The sequence below is a fragment of the Rattus rattus genome, chromosome 3 (genome assembly GCF_011064425.1).
Source record: "Rattus rattus isolate New Zealand chromosome 3, Rrattus_CSIRO_v1, whole genome shotgun sequence".
NCBI lineage: Eukaryota > Metazoa > Chordata > Mammalia > Rodentia > Muridae > Rattus > Rattus rattus.
Genome location: NC_046156.1, coordinates 6,509,683 through 6,527,966, shown reverse-complemented (window position 1 = coordinate 6,527,966; position 18,284 = coordinate 6,509,683). Strand labels below are relative to the sequence as shown.

At 41.4% G+C, this 18,284-nt stretch overlaps 1 protein-coding gene across 2 annotated transcripts in view; it reads right to left on the bottom strand.

The window, feature by feature from the left end:
* Tnni3k (TNNI3 interacting kinase) overlaps positions 1-18,284 on the bottom strand; it is a 272,604-nt gene that overhangs the window by 144,226 nt on the left and 110,094 nt on the right. For both annotated transcript variants that reach the window (XM_032897120.1, XM_032897119.1), the window contains 4 exons: positions 17,886-17,978; positions 17,727-17,784; positions 17,428-17,622; positions 16,622-16,726 (listed from right to left, as the gene is read on the bottom strand). In XM_032897120.1, the coding sequence (XP_032753011.1) occupies positions 16,622-16,726; positions 17,428-17,622; positions 17,727-17,784; positions 17,886-17,978 (451 nt within the window). The remainder of the gene's footprint in view (positions 1-16,621; positions 16,727-17,427; positions 17,623-17,726; positions 17,785-17,885; positions 17,979-18,284) is intronic.

The window sequence follows — 18,284 nt, the reverse complement described above, 5'->3', positions numbered from 1 at the left end:
GGTGGTTTTGTAAAAGTGCCCCAGCTGACTTGTTTTAGCCTGTCTTCTTAAACATGATCTAAGAGATAGAAACTTCCATTTCCATGTTCCCTATTAGCTGCCCATGCTGCGGCTTTACTCTGTGAGTGAGCACCATCTCACGCAGAATTCCTTTCTTTTCATTTCCACCTTGATGGAGGCAGTGGGTCTGTGTAAAGGCTTCTATTTTCACTAAGAAGTTCTGTTATCTTGATTCAGAGACAATGCTTGTAAATAATTTGGTTTTTATTTTAAGCCTTTTTTGTCCCTCTCTATGCCCATCTAACCCATTATTCCTTTCTCTCCCCACAATTTTAATTATCCCTGATATCATCTCCAATGTAATTGAGGAAAATTGTCTTGTAATTATGAGAATAAAGGAAGTATCAAGCCAGGGCCCAGTCCTTCTCACCTGTGTCTGCCTTTCCCATTGCTCATTGTTTGCTGATAATCGTTCTGATGAGAGCTCTGCCTTCTATTTATTTACTGTATCCGTAAGGACTGTTTGTTCTGTGTCTTCATAGCACCCAGCGGAACACAGGGAAATAGCTACAAAAGGTCTGTGTCTAAGCACAAATGCTCCCCAAACTCTAGCCGTGGTTGGTTTATTTAGTTTCAGAAGACAGTGTGTTCTGTCTAAACCTTAATCATGCTTCCAAGCATTGCAAACTTAAAGCTCCAAACTAAACATTTTATCGACGAGGCTCCTCTGCAATCCAGACATTTGCTTCAAAAATGATAAGATGTGAAAACCACGCATTTCAGGTGGTACTAGGTCACGACGTCAACTCACATTTATTTGAGTGTCTCAGAAAATGGAAACTAAGAGAGTGGATATAGGAAGAGTGTGGAAAGCAGGAAGTCAGCCAAGTGAGCTATCCTGAAAGGGAGGGTTGTCCTTATTTGTAAAGAGTCTGTCCATTCCGGCAAGACATTGAGAGGTGCTTAGGCATCTAAAGCACCACGGGTAGTTGGTTGCTCTGGAAAACTAGGTGAGGAATGGACACATTCTGCTGATCTAAGAACAACTCAGACTCAGTGATGACAGTGTGCCACCAGGTCCTGGGGTCAAACAATATGCTTTCATTCTGCCCCTTCCCACTGCCAGTTCCCAATCTAACTACAAGCACGTTGCTTGCATGGTTGAGTCCTACCCTGTAGAATCAATTTCTTCTCTGCTAGTGTAGTCCACCCGTCACGTGGGATCCAGCAACTCTACCTTGCTTATCTGTCCTAATATGTAGCAATCCGGCTGCAACCTCATTTCACAGTTGCCTAGGACTTCAGGACTTCCTGTAAACATTCTGCTGGCTGGGTCCTCTGTTCTTCTTACCAACCCACTTGAGTTGTGTTAGGAAGCAGTAGCAGCACAATGACACGGTAAGGACCCCGAAGCTGCAGTTGGCTTGCCTACGTTTCGTTCCAATGCCAGCAGTTGCCTAGCAACTGTAAAGCAGATGGATGTGGCAATGGCTATTTCTTCAGAAGCAAAATGGGGCAACTGTACTGAGTTTTAGTCAGTGTAAAGCAATTTAAGGCATTCATCTGTAGTTTAATGCAAGCTTAGACTATGAGTTTCCAACCACTCATTGGAAACTTCTAGTCGAGTCGTGTAGGGGATTTCTTGTCCGCACAGATACAGAGGATACTGTTTTTGTCTTCTTCATTCTAGTCAAGTTCCCCCTTGATATCAGCATAGCAAGCAGCTCCTCTTACTTCTCAACTCCATAGACACTGTTTCCCCATTCTCTTCTCCACACCCCTCTCTTGGTCTTCTCTGATGGGGCTAAGTTCTATCTTCAGCAACCTGATAGACAATACCTGGAAAGCACTCTGTTGACTTCTCTGTCTGCTCTGGCAGCATCTCACGCCGGTCTTGGCTCCTGTTCCACATAACTGGTACCAGAGACTCCATATTTGCTCATGTTAATCTGTTCCCACAATCCTTCAACATTGTCCTTTGTTAAAATTATCAGCCTTCAAAGACAGAAACCCCACAGAGACCAAACCTGTTTTGCACCTGCAGTGGCAACAGAGGCGCTGGGACATGGTATATTCTGACTAAATACAGAATAAACAAAGATGTTTCTCTACAACCCTGAGTTCCTCAGGAGCTGTTCCAATGTTGCTTGTTCATTTTGAGACAGATCATTGACCTTTGAGCTCACTAAGTTGCCCAGCCTGGCTGACCAGGGAGGCTCATGGATATACTTTTCTGTCTCTCCAGCCATGGGACTACAGGTATGTTTATCCATACCCATCTTTTTTACATGGGACCTAGGGATTGAACTCAGGTCCTCCTTTGTGGCAGGCACTTTACCCATTGTGCCAGCGTCGCCCTAGCCATCACTGTGTTTATTTTGTAGCTAATTTTCTCCTGTGAACTGGTTTTGAATTGTCCCATCAAACTTTGCTAATTTGGGTTTAACGGACCTTAGATCAGGGTCGAAATGGAAGTATTCTCCACAGCGAGTATTTGCTGTACACCTCTTCACTTTCAGAGGCCTTTCTTGCACTTGAGTTATAGTGTCCATTTGCCCTCACTTCTACAGTCTAGATTATTAACTATTTGTTGTATCTGGATTTATTAGAACTTGAAGATATCTTCTTCCATCAGTGTAACATTTTAATTCAGCACCGAATATGACACACTTAATGAATGGAATGCTCTGTGGACACCTCATCTTTTCCTTCTCAAATGTTACATTTATTAGACAGTAACAGTTATGAGGTCACACGTCTTTTCTGTCATCCTTTGTTGTGGGACATGAACACTTTATGCATTTTTCTGGCCAATGTATATATTGGATAATCATCAGAAGCTGGCACTAACCATCGACAACATCATATCAGAGCCTGTGAGAATAGATAGAGGGCAAATGCATTTTTCAAGGAAGTGCTCGCTCTCCCTTCCTGTCTCTGTTCACCATCTTGTCACCAAACACTCCCATTATTAGACAACTATCTTGACCTCAGTGTGTGCTGTGTGGACTCATGGACGGCATTTGAAGAAAACTTTGTTCCTCCAATCAGCTGTGTTTATTCTTCTTAAGCTGGAATTCATTTGATATCTGTTGTGAGATTGTCAAAGGACTCTTCCTCCTCCTTAATATAATGTGAAGGTCATATTTTTTCCCTTCTTGATTGGGACAGTTCCAAGTCCTGCAACTCTGCATATCTCCTTTTTGAGAGTTTGCTCTTCTGTATTCTATACCTACATTAGACAATTTATCTTTTACTTGTTTTAGAAGGGGGAACTCCATCTATTCAAAGGCTATTTGATGAATTTAAGCATATATATATATATATATATATATATATTCTTGTGAAATCATTAGAATTCTAGTCTCAAGACAGATAGCACCATTTCCAGCCCAGAAAGATTCCTTGACCCTCTTGCAACTCATCCAGTTTTCAGCCTTCAGTCTCAGCAAACCATTAATCTTGTCTACTGTAGGTTAATCTGCAGTTTCTCAAGCTGTATTGAGGTCATGTGCTCAGCATAGTGCTTGAGTTCTTGCTTAGCATATGTTGTATAGGGTTTATTCTACAAGACTATAACAAACATTTGCACATATATGTACATATGTATATATGTGTGAGTGAGAGTATGTCCCACATGTGTACGTATATATCTATATGTATCTACGTTACTACGTATGTATGCATTGTGTATCTTATTCTAGGTAATTTGTTTCATATGTCTGAAGTAGAATTTAGTAAAAGAATTGTAGCCATACTTTAAGTCTATAATTTAATAATTCTGATCAATTAGGAAGAGTAAAGAGAGACTGAGAAATGAACACTTTTATCCCTGTGAAGGTATCATACACTTGTGCTGTTAAAACAACAGGCAGATTTTATAAAGAAACAAAAAGTGCTTCTTGGAGAGTTGCTCCTGAGTCAGTAAAAAAAATTAAAACTTTCCCATTAAAGACATTCGATAATCCCTCTGCTTAGGAAACTGAGCATCACCATAAAAACATTCTGAAAAGATGAATTTAGACATAAGAGCACAACAAGTGCATGAAGCCTGGCCACTGTTTCCGCAGGTTCCACGCATCTGATTTGAGTTCCCACACTCTTTTCACAGGAATATTTAAATAATTTGACTGTGACAAGCCAAACTGTTTTGAGACCTCATTGAAAGTCAAATGAAAACATTAATTGCATGCAAAAATATTCCAGTCAGGCATGGAAATGCTTCAGGTTAGGGAATAAATATGTTGCCTATGAGAAGAAAAATCAATTGACTTAGAAAAAACTAGTGCTGGCTCAAGTCTACATGGTCAGCATTGACTGAAAATCGCTAGGGTTTCAGGGCCTTGTTTTGGCTTGTGAATTAACAGACAGCCTTGAGCAATGTCCATTCTACACAATAAGTTTGTTTGACTAACTTTTTGCCTGAGGAAATCAGAAGTCAGATCACTGGAACTAATTATTATTTTGTTTCTCACTTTTTCCTGTTTTCTTTATTCAACCTTACTATTTTTTGATGAGAGAGAGTTTAGTGACTAAAAGGAATATAATTATCCTTCACATCAAAATATCTGGACAGTGATTTATACAATAGGAATAGTAATTCAGAAACAAACTAACCAACCAAACAAACAGCCAACCAACTAACTAACTAACTAAGCAACTTTCAAGTCATGAAATACCACATTTATATTGCTAGAGAATTACATTCTCAAGCCTATTCTGAATTCTCCAAAGTAAGACCCACGTGGTAAGGTAAACTGTTGAATACGTTGAATTGTTATTCTGATGTGCTTGTTCTGGCTAATTGGGATTAAATATCAACTTATACCTGTGCTTTGTAGTCTATAACTATACAACATGGATAATAGATTGTCACAAGCTTTATTGTCAGTAATTTTGTTAATCTCCCTAAGCCTTTCAGCCATTTTCTGTTTAGAAGACCCCTCAAAATTAGGAATATTTAACTAGGTTGGATATGAGCAACATTGAATTTGATGTCTGGGGCACAGACACATTCATAGATATTATTCTTATAGCCTTTGGGTTTTTTTATAACTAATTTCTTCCTGCATTTAACAAATATTAAATGGATGTTTACTAAGGCATTGTGGATAAAATTGTGCAACCTTCACAGTGTCTACCCTGATAGAGAACCTCTTTCCAGTAGGGATAGCGCTGGAGTTCAGAGTGATTTTAGCTGACTGAGGAACATTAACCAGAGATCAGCATCTGCATGAGAGATGTGGTAGGCTGTGGATGGATGCCTGGAGGAGGCACTAGGCATAGACAAGATAAGCCAGGAACAAGAAGCCTAGGGTGAGATCTATGCCTACTGTGTTTTCAGAGAGATGCTGGTGATGTAGTAAAGCAGAAAAGACAGAAAGTTGAAGGTACCAGGAAATTCTTAGTTTTTCTTTCTGGTCCTGCAGAGCTGAAGAATTTTGGCAATTAATAGCTCATCAGCCTCATATTTAGGATACAAAAGGAACTTTATCAAGGTTAATAAGAGTTCAGTGGGAAAGGTCTGCCCTCAAGGCCACCCACATCCCAACAGGAGGCTCAACATATCATTGTTATTCTTCATACAAAGTAAGAAAAGAGAAATTAAAGAAAATGGAAGCATTAGAAGACGTCTGGGATCATTAGTTTCCTTCAAAAGCCATTGTGAGTCTGGCGACCTCTGGAGGCCAAACCTTCCTGAGACCACAGACAGCAGAAGTCTATTAAAATGGACTCTAATCTCAAAGAAAGGAGTCACCCAAGATCCCTGACCCTTTGCTTTGAATGGACTAATGAAAGCTGACTGCTACTCTAAGAATCGAGACATGGGATTTCTATCCCCATCGGAGAGGGAATTCATACAATTCATGGCCATAAGGTAAAATACACTTAGGAAGGGAGAGGCAGATCTGGCTTCCACTAACCAGAGACCAGGATGTTCTAACGCCTGAGGTTAATGGCACAGACTTCTCCCCTTGGCTGTAAGTGGCTGGATTTCTGCCTCCACCAATGTCTTAAACATGTCTTGATTTATGACTTTGTCTTATTACTATAAAAACGTCATGAATCTGTTACCACTTTCAGAACATGGAATCGGAGAGCTCTAAACCTGTGTTACTAGGCTGCGGCCACTCATGTCATGGTTCCCTAGTAAACAATCTCTTAACCTTTTAGTACAAGACATTTCTGCTCTTGTGGAACTGGCAGGTAAAAGGAAAGTTCTTTTGTGGTAACTTTCTCTGGTGTATTCATGATCTGACTCTACTCCTCATCACAGCAAATAGCCTTCACTGTGTCCACTTCGCTCATGAAGAACTTGAATCAGAGAGAAGTGAAGTGACGTAACAATGGCGAACCACATGGGGTGGAAGGACAAAGTTAGCTGTCTCTTGGGAGCCAGAAAGCTGTGAGTGGGTGGATATATTCTTTCCTGTCACTATTAAACCATGACAGAATAACCATCTTAACGTTAATCGGAAAATTTGGCGAGCTATACTGCTGAGTGAGCTGGTTGGCCTCTGAAGATGCCTAAGCATGCAGACTTCCATGCTCTGAAAGTGGTGACAGATTCATGACATTTTTATAGTAATAAGACAAAGTCATAGTCTCCATGAAAATACAGATTAGACTTTCTGACTGCCAGGATGTGCTTCTGGTGACTCTTTTGCATCGTGAGGTTTGTCACTGAGCTGCTGAGTAAGGACAAGATAGGCATCCCCATCATTGTATGATGATGGAGCCCTATGGAGAGACACTGAGGTGGAACCCGGCCACATTTAACTCAAATTCTGCCCCAGACGTGAGTCTATGCAATGGGATTGCTGATGGGTGCTTGGCACAAAGCTCAGGCACAAAGGGACTGCAGATCTCTGTGAAGGCAGGATGTGTCTGGGACCTTTCTCCATTCTTTGCAGAAAATATCCATCGACAAGCCAGGCATTGCCCAGAGAGTTATGTAAGACTTCATCCATCGACATCATGGTAAGCAAAAACAAGGGAATATGATCAAAATGACAGACCATCGGAAGCACATAACACTGGAGAATTTTAAGTCACACTGGAGCGATGGCTCAGTGAATTCATGTGTCTGCCACCAAGCCAAATGACCTAAGATTGATTGTCAGGACACACATGGAAGAAAGAGAGAACAGACTCCTGCAGATTCTTCTCTGATGTCTGCACGCACACACTGTTGCGTGCTCACCCCTTTTGTACAAAATTTAAGTATAGTAATTTTAAAAACCTTATTAAGTAGTAAAATATTCTTTCAGAGAGGTGATGATTGCTAATGTATTCTCTCATTTTAAATCCAAGAAGCCAGGTATAATTGTCCCTTGAAAGTTCTGCTAAGGAAAGTTCCATTGAAATAGGTTGGAGAAGATTACAGGAGGGGAGATTATTCACATGTGTACTGACTGGCTTCAACACCCAGGCTTCTCAGCGACCCAGTCCTCTGGACTTTCAAGAGCACGGTACCCACAGCAAGCAGACGGTCACACACAATCAACTATAGCTAAAGGCAAAGACAGCTCACACGCCTGGCAAGTGGCTTTCTCCCCAGGCTGATAGAGGATTTATAAATAGAAAGTGTTTGAAATGGTATCATTGTGCTGTATATTTTACTGTGTCAAATTCATGCTATAGTAGCTGCTGGAAATATAACCAGTAGGAGAGAATTATCCAGTGATCAAGCTTAATCCCTGCTTTTAACGATTATTTCTGGCTCTGGGTCCTTTCACACGTTGTACTGAGACTTTAGAATTGTAAGAATCCAACATTAATGCATTTCTGCAAGCCAGGGTTGAAAAAGGAGGAGTGGGGAAGGCAGAGATGCTGGCGGGCAGCAGCATTAATATCATTACGGAAAGGTTAGCTGCTCAGGAAACCGACAAGGCACCGAGGGGGTATCCGCCGAGTCTCCTAAGAAACCATAGCAGAGAGAAATGAGGCCAGACAGAGAGAAGCTTTTGTTGACATTTTCAAAAGCCTCCTTTATACAGGCTGGGTCTCTGGAGAATGGAAGACAGCCAAATAGGGAACCAGAAGCACTAGCAAATTAGAGGTCAGTGAGTGCGTCTGCCTTGGGGGAGCACTGGCAGAGAGAGGCACCCTTACTGCCCCTCCTCACTCAGCTCCTAGGTGAGGGAAGGAAGGAGAGTTCCAAGCCAGGAAAACACTGTGCTGCCCTGGCTTGGATGTGATCATCTCAGGGATAGTGTTGTGTTAAAGAAACAAAACACATCCCTTAGAAAAACAACACTGAACATGGATTTTGCATCACAGAGCTGTTCAGAACTTTATGTGCTCAGTTAAAGACACAGGAATCACACCTGGCTTAGAACCCACCTCCAAATGTGGGGCAGCCAAGCTGAAGGTTCCGATGATGATTCTCACACTTGAGATAGCCTGGGGCAGGTCTATTCTACCACACATAATAGATGGGCACTGTCTCCAGTACAGCCCCTCAGATATGAAGGAGTTTAGTGTCGAAGGGAAGTTACTTAATGAGGTATTGCATAAAACAACTATTTTTAGGATGAGTGGGTACAGTGAAAATTAAATGAGTCATTCTAACAGGTAAGAGAGATTTTCAGTGGCTCTGAGAGAATATTTCAGCTATTTCTGTGGATGCATAGAGAACTACTCAGACCTCATGGCCTTATGGTGCTGGAGAAGGGAAATAGGGAATAAGACTGCACAGTTGTCCCCAGCTAAGGAAGCTTAAGCCAGATGAAGTATAATGAAGGTGCTTATGACATAACCAGTCTCTAGAAACTGGGCAATAGGGACTGGGGAGGGGCTGGAGTATCCTCACAGAGAGAGACAAAATGAGGTTGTGGGTGGAGAATCTCTGTTTAGATAAGGGTAGGAAGTGAAGAGTCAGAAGAAAATGGTTCCTTCTGCAAGTTATGGGAGCAGAGGACAAAGGGACAGACTTCCACGTCAGAAGTGCATGTCAGAGTAGAGACCAGACATCAACACCTGAGCAAGTTCACACGGAGGATAGAGTAACTTGTCACGCAAAATGGATGAGGTACCCTTCTGCTGCAGGTGACATGGGGAAGCTGAGTGCTAAAGTCGTGGCTTGTTTAAATTTCCATTCTTAAAGATAAAAAGGGGTGCGCATGTGTTCTGATCTGTGTAGGCTACCAAAGTGTGCAACTGAGTGCTTTAGTCGAATGGGGTAGCTCACACTCTTGCACACAGACACACTCTGGTCCAGGAACATATGTCCTGATTTCCCCAGGGGCAAACCTATGTTTCAAACCTAACTAATAACTGAACTTCAAGATGAATGGATAAAGAAAGTATGTTACTTATATGCAACGCAGTTTTGTTCAACCATAAAAACAAATGATATTATGACAATTGCAGGGAATGTAGAGCCAGCTTTTAGATACTTGAGTCATCACAAGAACCCCTGGACCACACATGTTTACCTGATAATTGATATATAATACATATGTGAGGATACATGTATACCTTTACACGTATGGATCCACTGCATGCTGAACACCCTTAAGTCAGACATCTGAAATCCCAAATACTCCGAATTCCTGAGCTTCGAAGCCTGTGCCTTTTACATATGTTACTTTTGTGCTTCTCCTCGACTTGTAGTGAACTGTCTCTCAGTGTCCCAAATTCTGGAATATCAGAAGCCCGGAACACTTCCATTCTAGGCATTTGGGATAAGATGTATTCAATCACTGTCAAATTCTGCATTCTCCTGGGGTCTGTGACTTTGGATTCATCTATGAATTATTCACTGCAAATGTCTGACATGGAAACCTTTCCTTTGTTTGGGCTGCCTGTGAAGAATATCTAATCCTTGGAAATCTCCACTATCCCTAGGGACTGTACCTCAGAGTCCATAGGCTCCTGACCTTCCTTAGAAACCAATGAGTCTTGGGACCTATTCTCTGTGCCAAAGCACTCTTCTTCAACATTCGTGTGATCATAGAAGTGAGTCTCGTTCAAAGCTGCCGAGCTTCAAGTTCAACCCAAGGCTTTCAGAATCAGTCACCTGTGGCTGAGATAGACCTGTAAATCTGCCTTAAATATGGGAGCCCATGTGATAGACACAATCAGAAATGTTCTAAACCGTGCTAGCAAAGTCCTAGGGCTTATCATCGTCACATGAACCCAGGGCATAGCATAAGCCACAGATGATTTCAAACACCCAACAAGCATTTGATATACATTTCAGAAGTGGAAAGGATTAGAAAAAATGCCACCTGCCCATCTCAGAAATATTAATTCAGAATTGCTCCTGTCCAAAGTAAATACAGGAAACAAAGAGTGGAGCAGAGACTGAAGGAAAGGTCATCAAGAGACTGCCCCACCTGGGGATCCATCCCATAAGCAGACACCAAACCCAGACACTATTGCTGATGCCAAGAAGTGCTTGCTGACAGGAGCCTGATATAGCTGTCTCTTGAGAGACTTTACCAGAGCCTGACCAATATAGATGTGGATGCTTGTAACAACCATCAGACTGAACACAGGGACCTCATTGGGGGAGTTAGGAGAAGGACTGAAAGAGCTGAAGGGGTTTTCAACCCCATAGAAGAACAACAAAATCAACCAACCAGAACCCCCAGAGCTTCCAGGTACTAAATAAATCACCAACCATTCATGGAGGGACCCATGACTCCAGCTGCATATGTAGCAGAAGATGTCATTGTCTGGCATCAATGGGAGGAGAGGCCCTTAGTCCTGAGAAGGCTCAATGCCCCAGTGTAGGGGAATGCTAGGGTGGTGGGGCAGGAGTACGTGTGTGTGGGGGGAAGGGGCATCCTCATAGAGGCAAAAGGGAGAGAGGAGAAAGGGAATGGGATAGGGGTTTTGTGGAGTGGAAAACAGGCAGAGGGATAACATTTGGAATGTAAATAGATAAAATAACAAATGAAAACTTAAAAAAAAAACAACAAATCTTAAAGGCTGTCTTGGGATGATGGATTTAAACTAGACAGACGTAAAGCCAGAGCTGATCATTTCACAAGTATCCACAGGCTTCTGGGTCTTCAGAGACACTGCACCTTAACCATGTGCTTGGCCGGCACTTGGGCATTGGAGTTCTCAAGACAGTGTTGACCAACGATGGCTAAGATCTTTCTGTGTCACCACTATGGTAGATATAATAGACGGTGGTGAAGACTCCATCCCTGTGAACGCGGACCCTGCCTGATGGATAATTAGAAAAGTAATAAATTACTTTATTTGACTGTTGTGTTTTTTAATTGCAGTTTGGTGTTTTGTACTCAATTGAAAGGCAAGTGCACATGTCAAGTTAAAAACAACTATTAAAATTTTCTCCATTTTTCTTTGCTATTTCCTCAAATCTTCACTAATTTATTTAAATGTCACCTTCAAATTTAAAATCCATTTAGCCCTTATCAGGCTTGTCTTTTTAAATTATCTGTCACTCATCACCAAAAAGTTTTTTTTTTGTTGTTTTTAAATTATCCGTAATTATTTTCCTTTCTACTTAGTGGAATAAAATGGCTCTCAAAATTCCAGCAGAGTCCTTCTCAGAATTATACTACAGACTACCTAGTTTTACGTTATAAAGAGAAATACTTGTGTGAACATGACAGGAAAGGTTTGTTTTGTTTTATTGTGCTTCACTTGAGACAGGGTCTCAATATGCAATCAAAGCTGGCCTCAAACTACACCACCCAGATCTCTAATTTATAATGCTACAGTACCTACCAGAACCTGAAATCTCAGACATTCACTACCATATCGGGCCTAACAGTATTTTTATAATCTACTTCCTATATAAGAGAATAAATAAGGTATTTAGAAAAAGTTGCACATCCATGTAGTATTTGATAGTATATAAAATGTGTGTATGTATGCATGTATGTATATATGTATGTACATATGTATATATGTGTTCATATAGCTACCATGAAGCACTTGCTACTATTCATTTCCTAAGTTGCTGTAACATTTTACTTATCAGGAGAGAAGAACATCCATTATCAATGATGTCACAATTTTCCAACAGTTTAGAAAGATGCTTGCCTAAGACAACAGACACATGTTTGTCTTAAGCAAAGAGTCTTAAAGCCTTTAGCAGTAACTGTGACCTTAAGTACCAACTTCATGATATAAATACGTAAATTGGGTCTAAGTCATTCCTTCAGAAATTAGAGCATTCCTGAATAAATCTGTGAATAGTTTAAAAATATTTAAACTCTATGGGCCACCCATAGTGGCCTGGATCTTACCATATCAATTAACTAAGACAATCCCCAGAGATACACCCATAGGCCAAAGAATGTAGGCAATCTCTCATTAAGATTCTTCCCAGTTGATTTCAAGTGGTGTCCCTTGATAATTAAAGCTAATTGTGACAAGTATCACTGTCACCAAACCTTCCCTCTCTGTCTCTGAAAGGACTTTATGTTCCATTAAAATGCCGTGTGAAAACTGTGGCAAGAAGCTGACTCTCGATTGGTCTCTTCACCCAGCTTGTTCTCTGCATGGTGGAGAGGATTAATGCTACAGACTCAGAGTAAGCATGGACACCTCTTAGCAGAACCTTCCCATTCACCACAGGTAACCCTTCTCCTCAATGCTCAGGGTATACATAATAAAAGTCCACGGAGAAATCTTTCTTGCCAAGAGAAAAGTAAGTTTGTTTGCTTTATCTTTTGCTGAGCTAACAAACCTCCATCCCCAGTATACTGTCCCCTTTCTACAGGTTGATCATCCACCTCCAATAGCCTCTTCCCTGTACAATTACAAAACATGTTCAGGAATTCCACAAGGCTCTACCCAGAAGTAGTTATGATTATATAAACTACCCCACCCTTTTTTCTACTATAATGGTATACTTACAACTGCCCTGAAAACTTCTCTAGAACTACATTGATTGAGCAATTTCTGTATATGGATACAAGGTTCTGATCTCAGGACACGAGAAAAGAGAGCAGGCTCTCTAAACCTGAAGCCCTGTCTTATCCAGAAGCAATCAACAGTCATCAATCCAAAGGCAACTGGTATCTGAACCTTCTCCTATTGCTCCAGAGAGATGTTCTGAGTGCTGAGGAAATGCAAAGTGTGTTCTTAGAAAAGATCCAGGCCTATTTTTCCAGCTTTGTACTCTTGGCAAGCTTTCCACTGCACTGTGATCTTTTACTTGCTTGAATTCTCTTAAAAGCTGCTTCTGAATCATTTTCATCCTCGGTCATGTTTTGGAGGAAATTTAATCATACTGTGACCCCCAAATGTTATTTCCTGAAAAAACAAAAACAAACAAAAGTCCGTCTCTAGTTGTGGTGTGGCTCAGCTCTTAGTACACACCTTTAATCCCAAACAATGAAGGTAAAATTAGTTTATAGAAGGAAGCAAAAGTGATGTCTAATTGAGTGACAGACAAAGTGATGAATCGGAGAAAGATTTGTCAGATTAGGATAATCCTAACTTTTAGGAGAAGAGAGATGCAAGGAGAGGTGGCAGTTTTCACCAAGACTGTTGTACAGAGGTAGAACAAGAATGAGCTGGACGTAGGTAAAGACAGAAGGAGCCAGAGAATGAGAAGGAGCCAAAAGATTAGAACACATTGCCAGCGTTAGTTCGAGGCCAAGCAGAGCAATTCAGGAGAAGCTGAGAGAAGCCAGATTGAATCAGTCAGCTAGAAGAAGAATTTTTGAGCCAGAACAGCTGGATTGACCAGCCAGGAAGAGACCAGAAAGAACAAGAATAGGTGAGCATATTCAGTGGTAAGTCTCAGAGCCTGCAAACATTCTACGCCTACATTAGATTGTATGGAGGCTAGAAGCTTCCAAGAGAAGGCCTAGGTTAGCAGACAGGGGCAGCAAGTCTGAGGCAACAATTACTTCAGGTAAATAAAAGTTACTGTTACAGCCATGTCCTACCCAAAGTGGAGACTTAGTTTCGCCCATAGTATATGACACATTACTTATGTAAATAAGTTGTTGTAAGTCCACTATGGTGTGTATAAAGCAAGTGCCTTTGAGCCACATACAATGCCTTCTCGAGAGAAACATGAATGACAATTTTAAGGTTGTTACTAGGTTGAAGACACAGAATAGAGTTTGCAGACCTAGGTAGGTGTCTATGCCTGCTTCATAAAATTTGAAGAGTTTTGGGAAATAGAAGCTGGTTGGTTTGATTATACTCAGGTGAAATAAGCTTGTTTCTCTTATGCATTAAATGTTTGATTTTCATAGGTAATCAATATTTATATTGCAGGTCCTGCTGAGTAACTGAGGTAACAATTTACACTTGTCGACAAGATGATAGAATGTGTACTGGGAAGGAAGTTGCCGCTGGAGGAAGCTGGCGGCCACCCCTCTGGCTCCGGCTCTACACAAGGTGCCAGGAATGGAAAGCGATCGTCTCCCTGCATGTACAAAGTCCCGGTTCTTTCTGGGATAGCTTGACATCGAAACCTTTTCCCTGAACTGTGTTACTAAAGCTCAATTGATAAATATGTTTATCGGCCTAAATGTCTTGAGAAGGCAAAGAAAAGAGCTAATAACAGCGAAGGTATGGTTTTAGTTTAAAACCAAGTGATTTCCCACATTATTTACTTCCATATTAGAGTCTGCCAGTTCTTCTTAAATGGTTTTCCTCACCTGTCTGTCAAGTCTTTCTCGTTCCCAGCCCTTCCCATTACTGCTAATCTGCTTCTCCTTAACTTCTTGCCTAGACTCTGCAGTCGCTCTCTCATCAGGCTCGTGACTAGGTCCTTGTTGAGAATCTATCAAGCTTAGGTTGTCTTTCCATACTATGACCTCAGGTTTGTGATTTCAGCACACTAACACACACACACACACACACCCAGCCCCCAAGGTACCTTCTTGCCTACAGGAGAGCATCTAACTACTCTTCCTTGTCCAGTGTGCTCTGACTCATTTTTTCTGGTTCCACTTTTCTATACTTCACAAATATATATAGCTTTATTTTGTACACTAAAATGTCATGAAGATATATATATATATATATATATATATATATACACACACACAGACACACACACACATATATATATATATGTGTGTGTGTGTCTGTGTGTGTGTGTGTGTGCGTGTGTTCAATTTTTTTTTATCTCTATTGAGTTATTCTATTCCTACCCTTGAGATGTCAGGGACTGAGTGACTTCATCCTTGGTGCTGTCTCTAAACTCCTCTGGGTTAATTTAACTTGTATTTTTTTTTCTGGGATTTTAAAGAAAATTTCACTACTCTTTTTTTTATAGTACTTGCTGCAAAGTATATTTAACTTGCTTAAATATATATTTGGATAGGCATTTTTCTTCTCTGTTATGATGTGAAATGTCCCGGGAAGTTGAAGAGTAAGGCATGTGTAAGTTTCATTTTGCACGTGGGAAATGCACCAAATTTAATAGGCTGTAAAGCATAGTGCACTCCCGTGTAGTTGTTAAGTGAAAAAATAAAGTAATTCCTCAAGAATTAAACATTTTAGATGACATCTGGGATTTCTATGACTTGTTCACAGTCAGGAGTTGGGGGCATTGGTGTGGACTAGAGCAGTGACTACTTGTCTGTGCAGCAGACTGGGGTTTCCACAAATGTGGCCTTGGATCTCACTCTGCAGTAGTAGAAGATGAGTTTTCCACACCTACATTCTGTCTTCAGGTAAAACTGCTCTCCCTTGCACACTGGCCTTGGTATGAGGCTTTACTCAGTGGAAGTATTCATTAAGACAAACATTGAAATCCCACAGGGTCCCGGCTCTGTGGAGAACTTTGATTCTGTAATTGTTTCAGGCTCTATTCAACGGGAGAACCTTCTCCATGAAAACTGGGTAAACATCCTGCTGTGGTTTGGCTGAATACACATAAATATCAAAATGTCGGCACAAATGAGCATGTCAGCTAAGATCACCTAATCGCTGGCTTTGTATGAGACAGGAGGACATCCTATATAGTTACTGAGGTTATCCGCTGACCTAACCATTAGCCTGAGAAGCCCGGTTACATGCTTGCCCTAACAGCAGGCACTTGCTGCCAGTGTGTTCAGAAGATTTCCCTCACAGTGTATGCACATGCACAAATCTAGGTGGGGTTGGTTAGGTCATGTATGTGACCTGATGATACAACCAAGAGACGCAGGTGACACATGACACAAGGGGCACTTTCAGCATGGCATGCTGCATTCTTTTACAGTGAACAGTTTTATAAAGCAAATGAGAAAATTATAAGATGATGGTAGAAAGTATAATATATTAAGTAAATAAATCTGTAGCATATTTGTTAACTATCATTAAGTCCCGCGTACTATGGATAACTACAGGTGCTGGGTTTCTGTCTGATTGGCAGCCTAGAGCATTTATTGTACCAGCAAAGCATGAAATCATCTTCTGTAAGCAACAATCTGTCCTTGATGACATCATTCTCAAGAGCTCTGTTCCACACATGGTACTTTTCTTTCTGGAATTTTCCATAGATTTACACAGTCCCTGAGAGGCAGCTTCATACCTCTGTGAAACAGTGGCAGTGGCCCGTTCCCTTTTCACGGTGAACAGAGAGAAAACTCTGACCTGAGATACATCTAAGACATGTCCTCCCTGTGTCCTCGTGAGCTGCAGAGTTATAAGTTCGTCATTTAGGAACGCCACGTACCTGTTCAGGTCGCGGTGTATGATTGGCTGGGTCAAGCTGTGCAGGTACTCCATGCCCTTGGCAACGTCTACCGCAATGATTAATTTAGACTGCAAGTCAAGAATTCTAGAACAGAAAGTAGACTGAATGGAGAAAAAGTGATTGAAGCCAACATGCCCCTCAGAAGAAAACAGCCCATGGTTGTTATTTTGTGTAATTCTATCTAAATTCTTATTCATTGAAGATGGAGCTGAACGTTCAGTCTGGAACACATCTTTTCATATATGGGAATTGCTTAGCTAAATGTCAGTTCAGATATATGGTGTGTTGTTTAAAGATACACTACTCTATTTTCAAATTTATTTGCGTCGTACGAAAATTCGTGATAATAATTGGAATGGAATGTTCTGGAGCCACTGAGTGAAACCACTCCATAGTTACTATCTGCAGAGATATAAAACATGAACTCAGGTCCTACATGGGCAAGAATAATCGTCTTAAAGTCTTTCACCAATACTGTGACCCTTGATGATTACTGTATTCTAAACTTCCATGCAATGCTGTGTGGATGTGTCAAGGCTAGTCTATTTATAAGCCTCAGCTGGCTTCACATTCCTCAAATTTGTTACCCTTGACTTACTGTTTAAAGATACTACTTAAGTATATCATTTCTTGAAATATAATAATTAGTCATAAATCACCAGCTGTGTTTAAAATGCCATTGTTGTTAGCACTTAGTCGTGTCCGAAGCCTATATGGTCCCTGATGAAAAGTCCCTAGGTGATTCCCATGCTGAGTCCAAGGTGAGTGTGGACCAGACCCCGTACCTCTTCTGTTCATGAAGCAGGGAGAACAGGGAGCCTCCTGAAATGTACTGAGTGACAATGGCAAACTGACTGGGGTCATCCAGGCAGGCGCCCACAAACTGAACCACGCAGGGGTGGTTGAGCTGGCAGAGAATGGACACCTCTCGGCAAAACATATCCACGTCTGACTTGGAGCAGTAGGTGTTGGCTCGGTATCTAGGACAGGAGTGAGGACACATTCTTGTCAACAGGGCGTTTCAGGGGGCTGGCCCCTGTTCTTCCCAGTCGACGATGCGGATTTCCTTCATCTGCTTGCTTACCGTTTGATCGCCACTATTTTATTTCTGCATCGCCCTTTATAGACTTTCCCAAAGGAACCTAAAATTATTTAAGAGAACCTAAAATTATTTAAATGTTTACGGGTGATTGTAAGTCTGTGATTGTTAAAAACGCAACAGGGTTCTGGTTTCTTTGCTTACCCGAGCCGATAATCTCGTGGAACTCGATTTCGGAGAGTTGCAGATGAAAGCGGGAGGGTAGCTCAGCCCTCAGGAGGAGAACATCTGCCTTCTCTGCAAACAGTGATTGCGCTTTTATCATGGGTATGATATGTGCACACGTGACTATAGATACACAGTGGACATGCTCAATCAAAGGGGCTTCATCCCAACTGATCAACTTGGAGATCCTAAGACCTTAGCACACGTGGTCTGGGCCTGCATTACCAGAAGGGTGGCCTTCTGGCTTAGGTGACTTATTGAACACCTGATCTTCAGTTAACATGGCTGGAGACACAGCTACCCTCCAACATGGTTTGTCTCATCGCCTGAGGGATGGAGTCCATCCTTCAGCCTCCATCAGTGAGAAAGTCAAATATC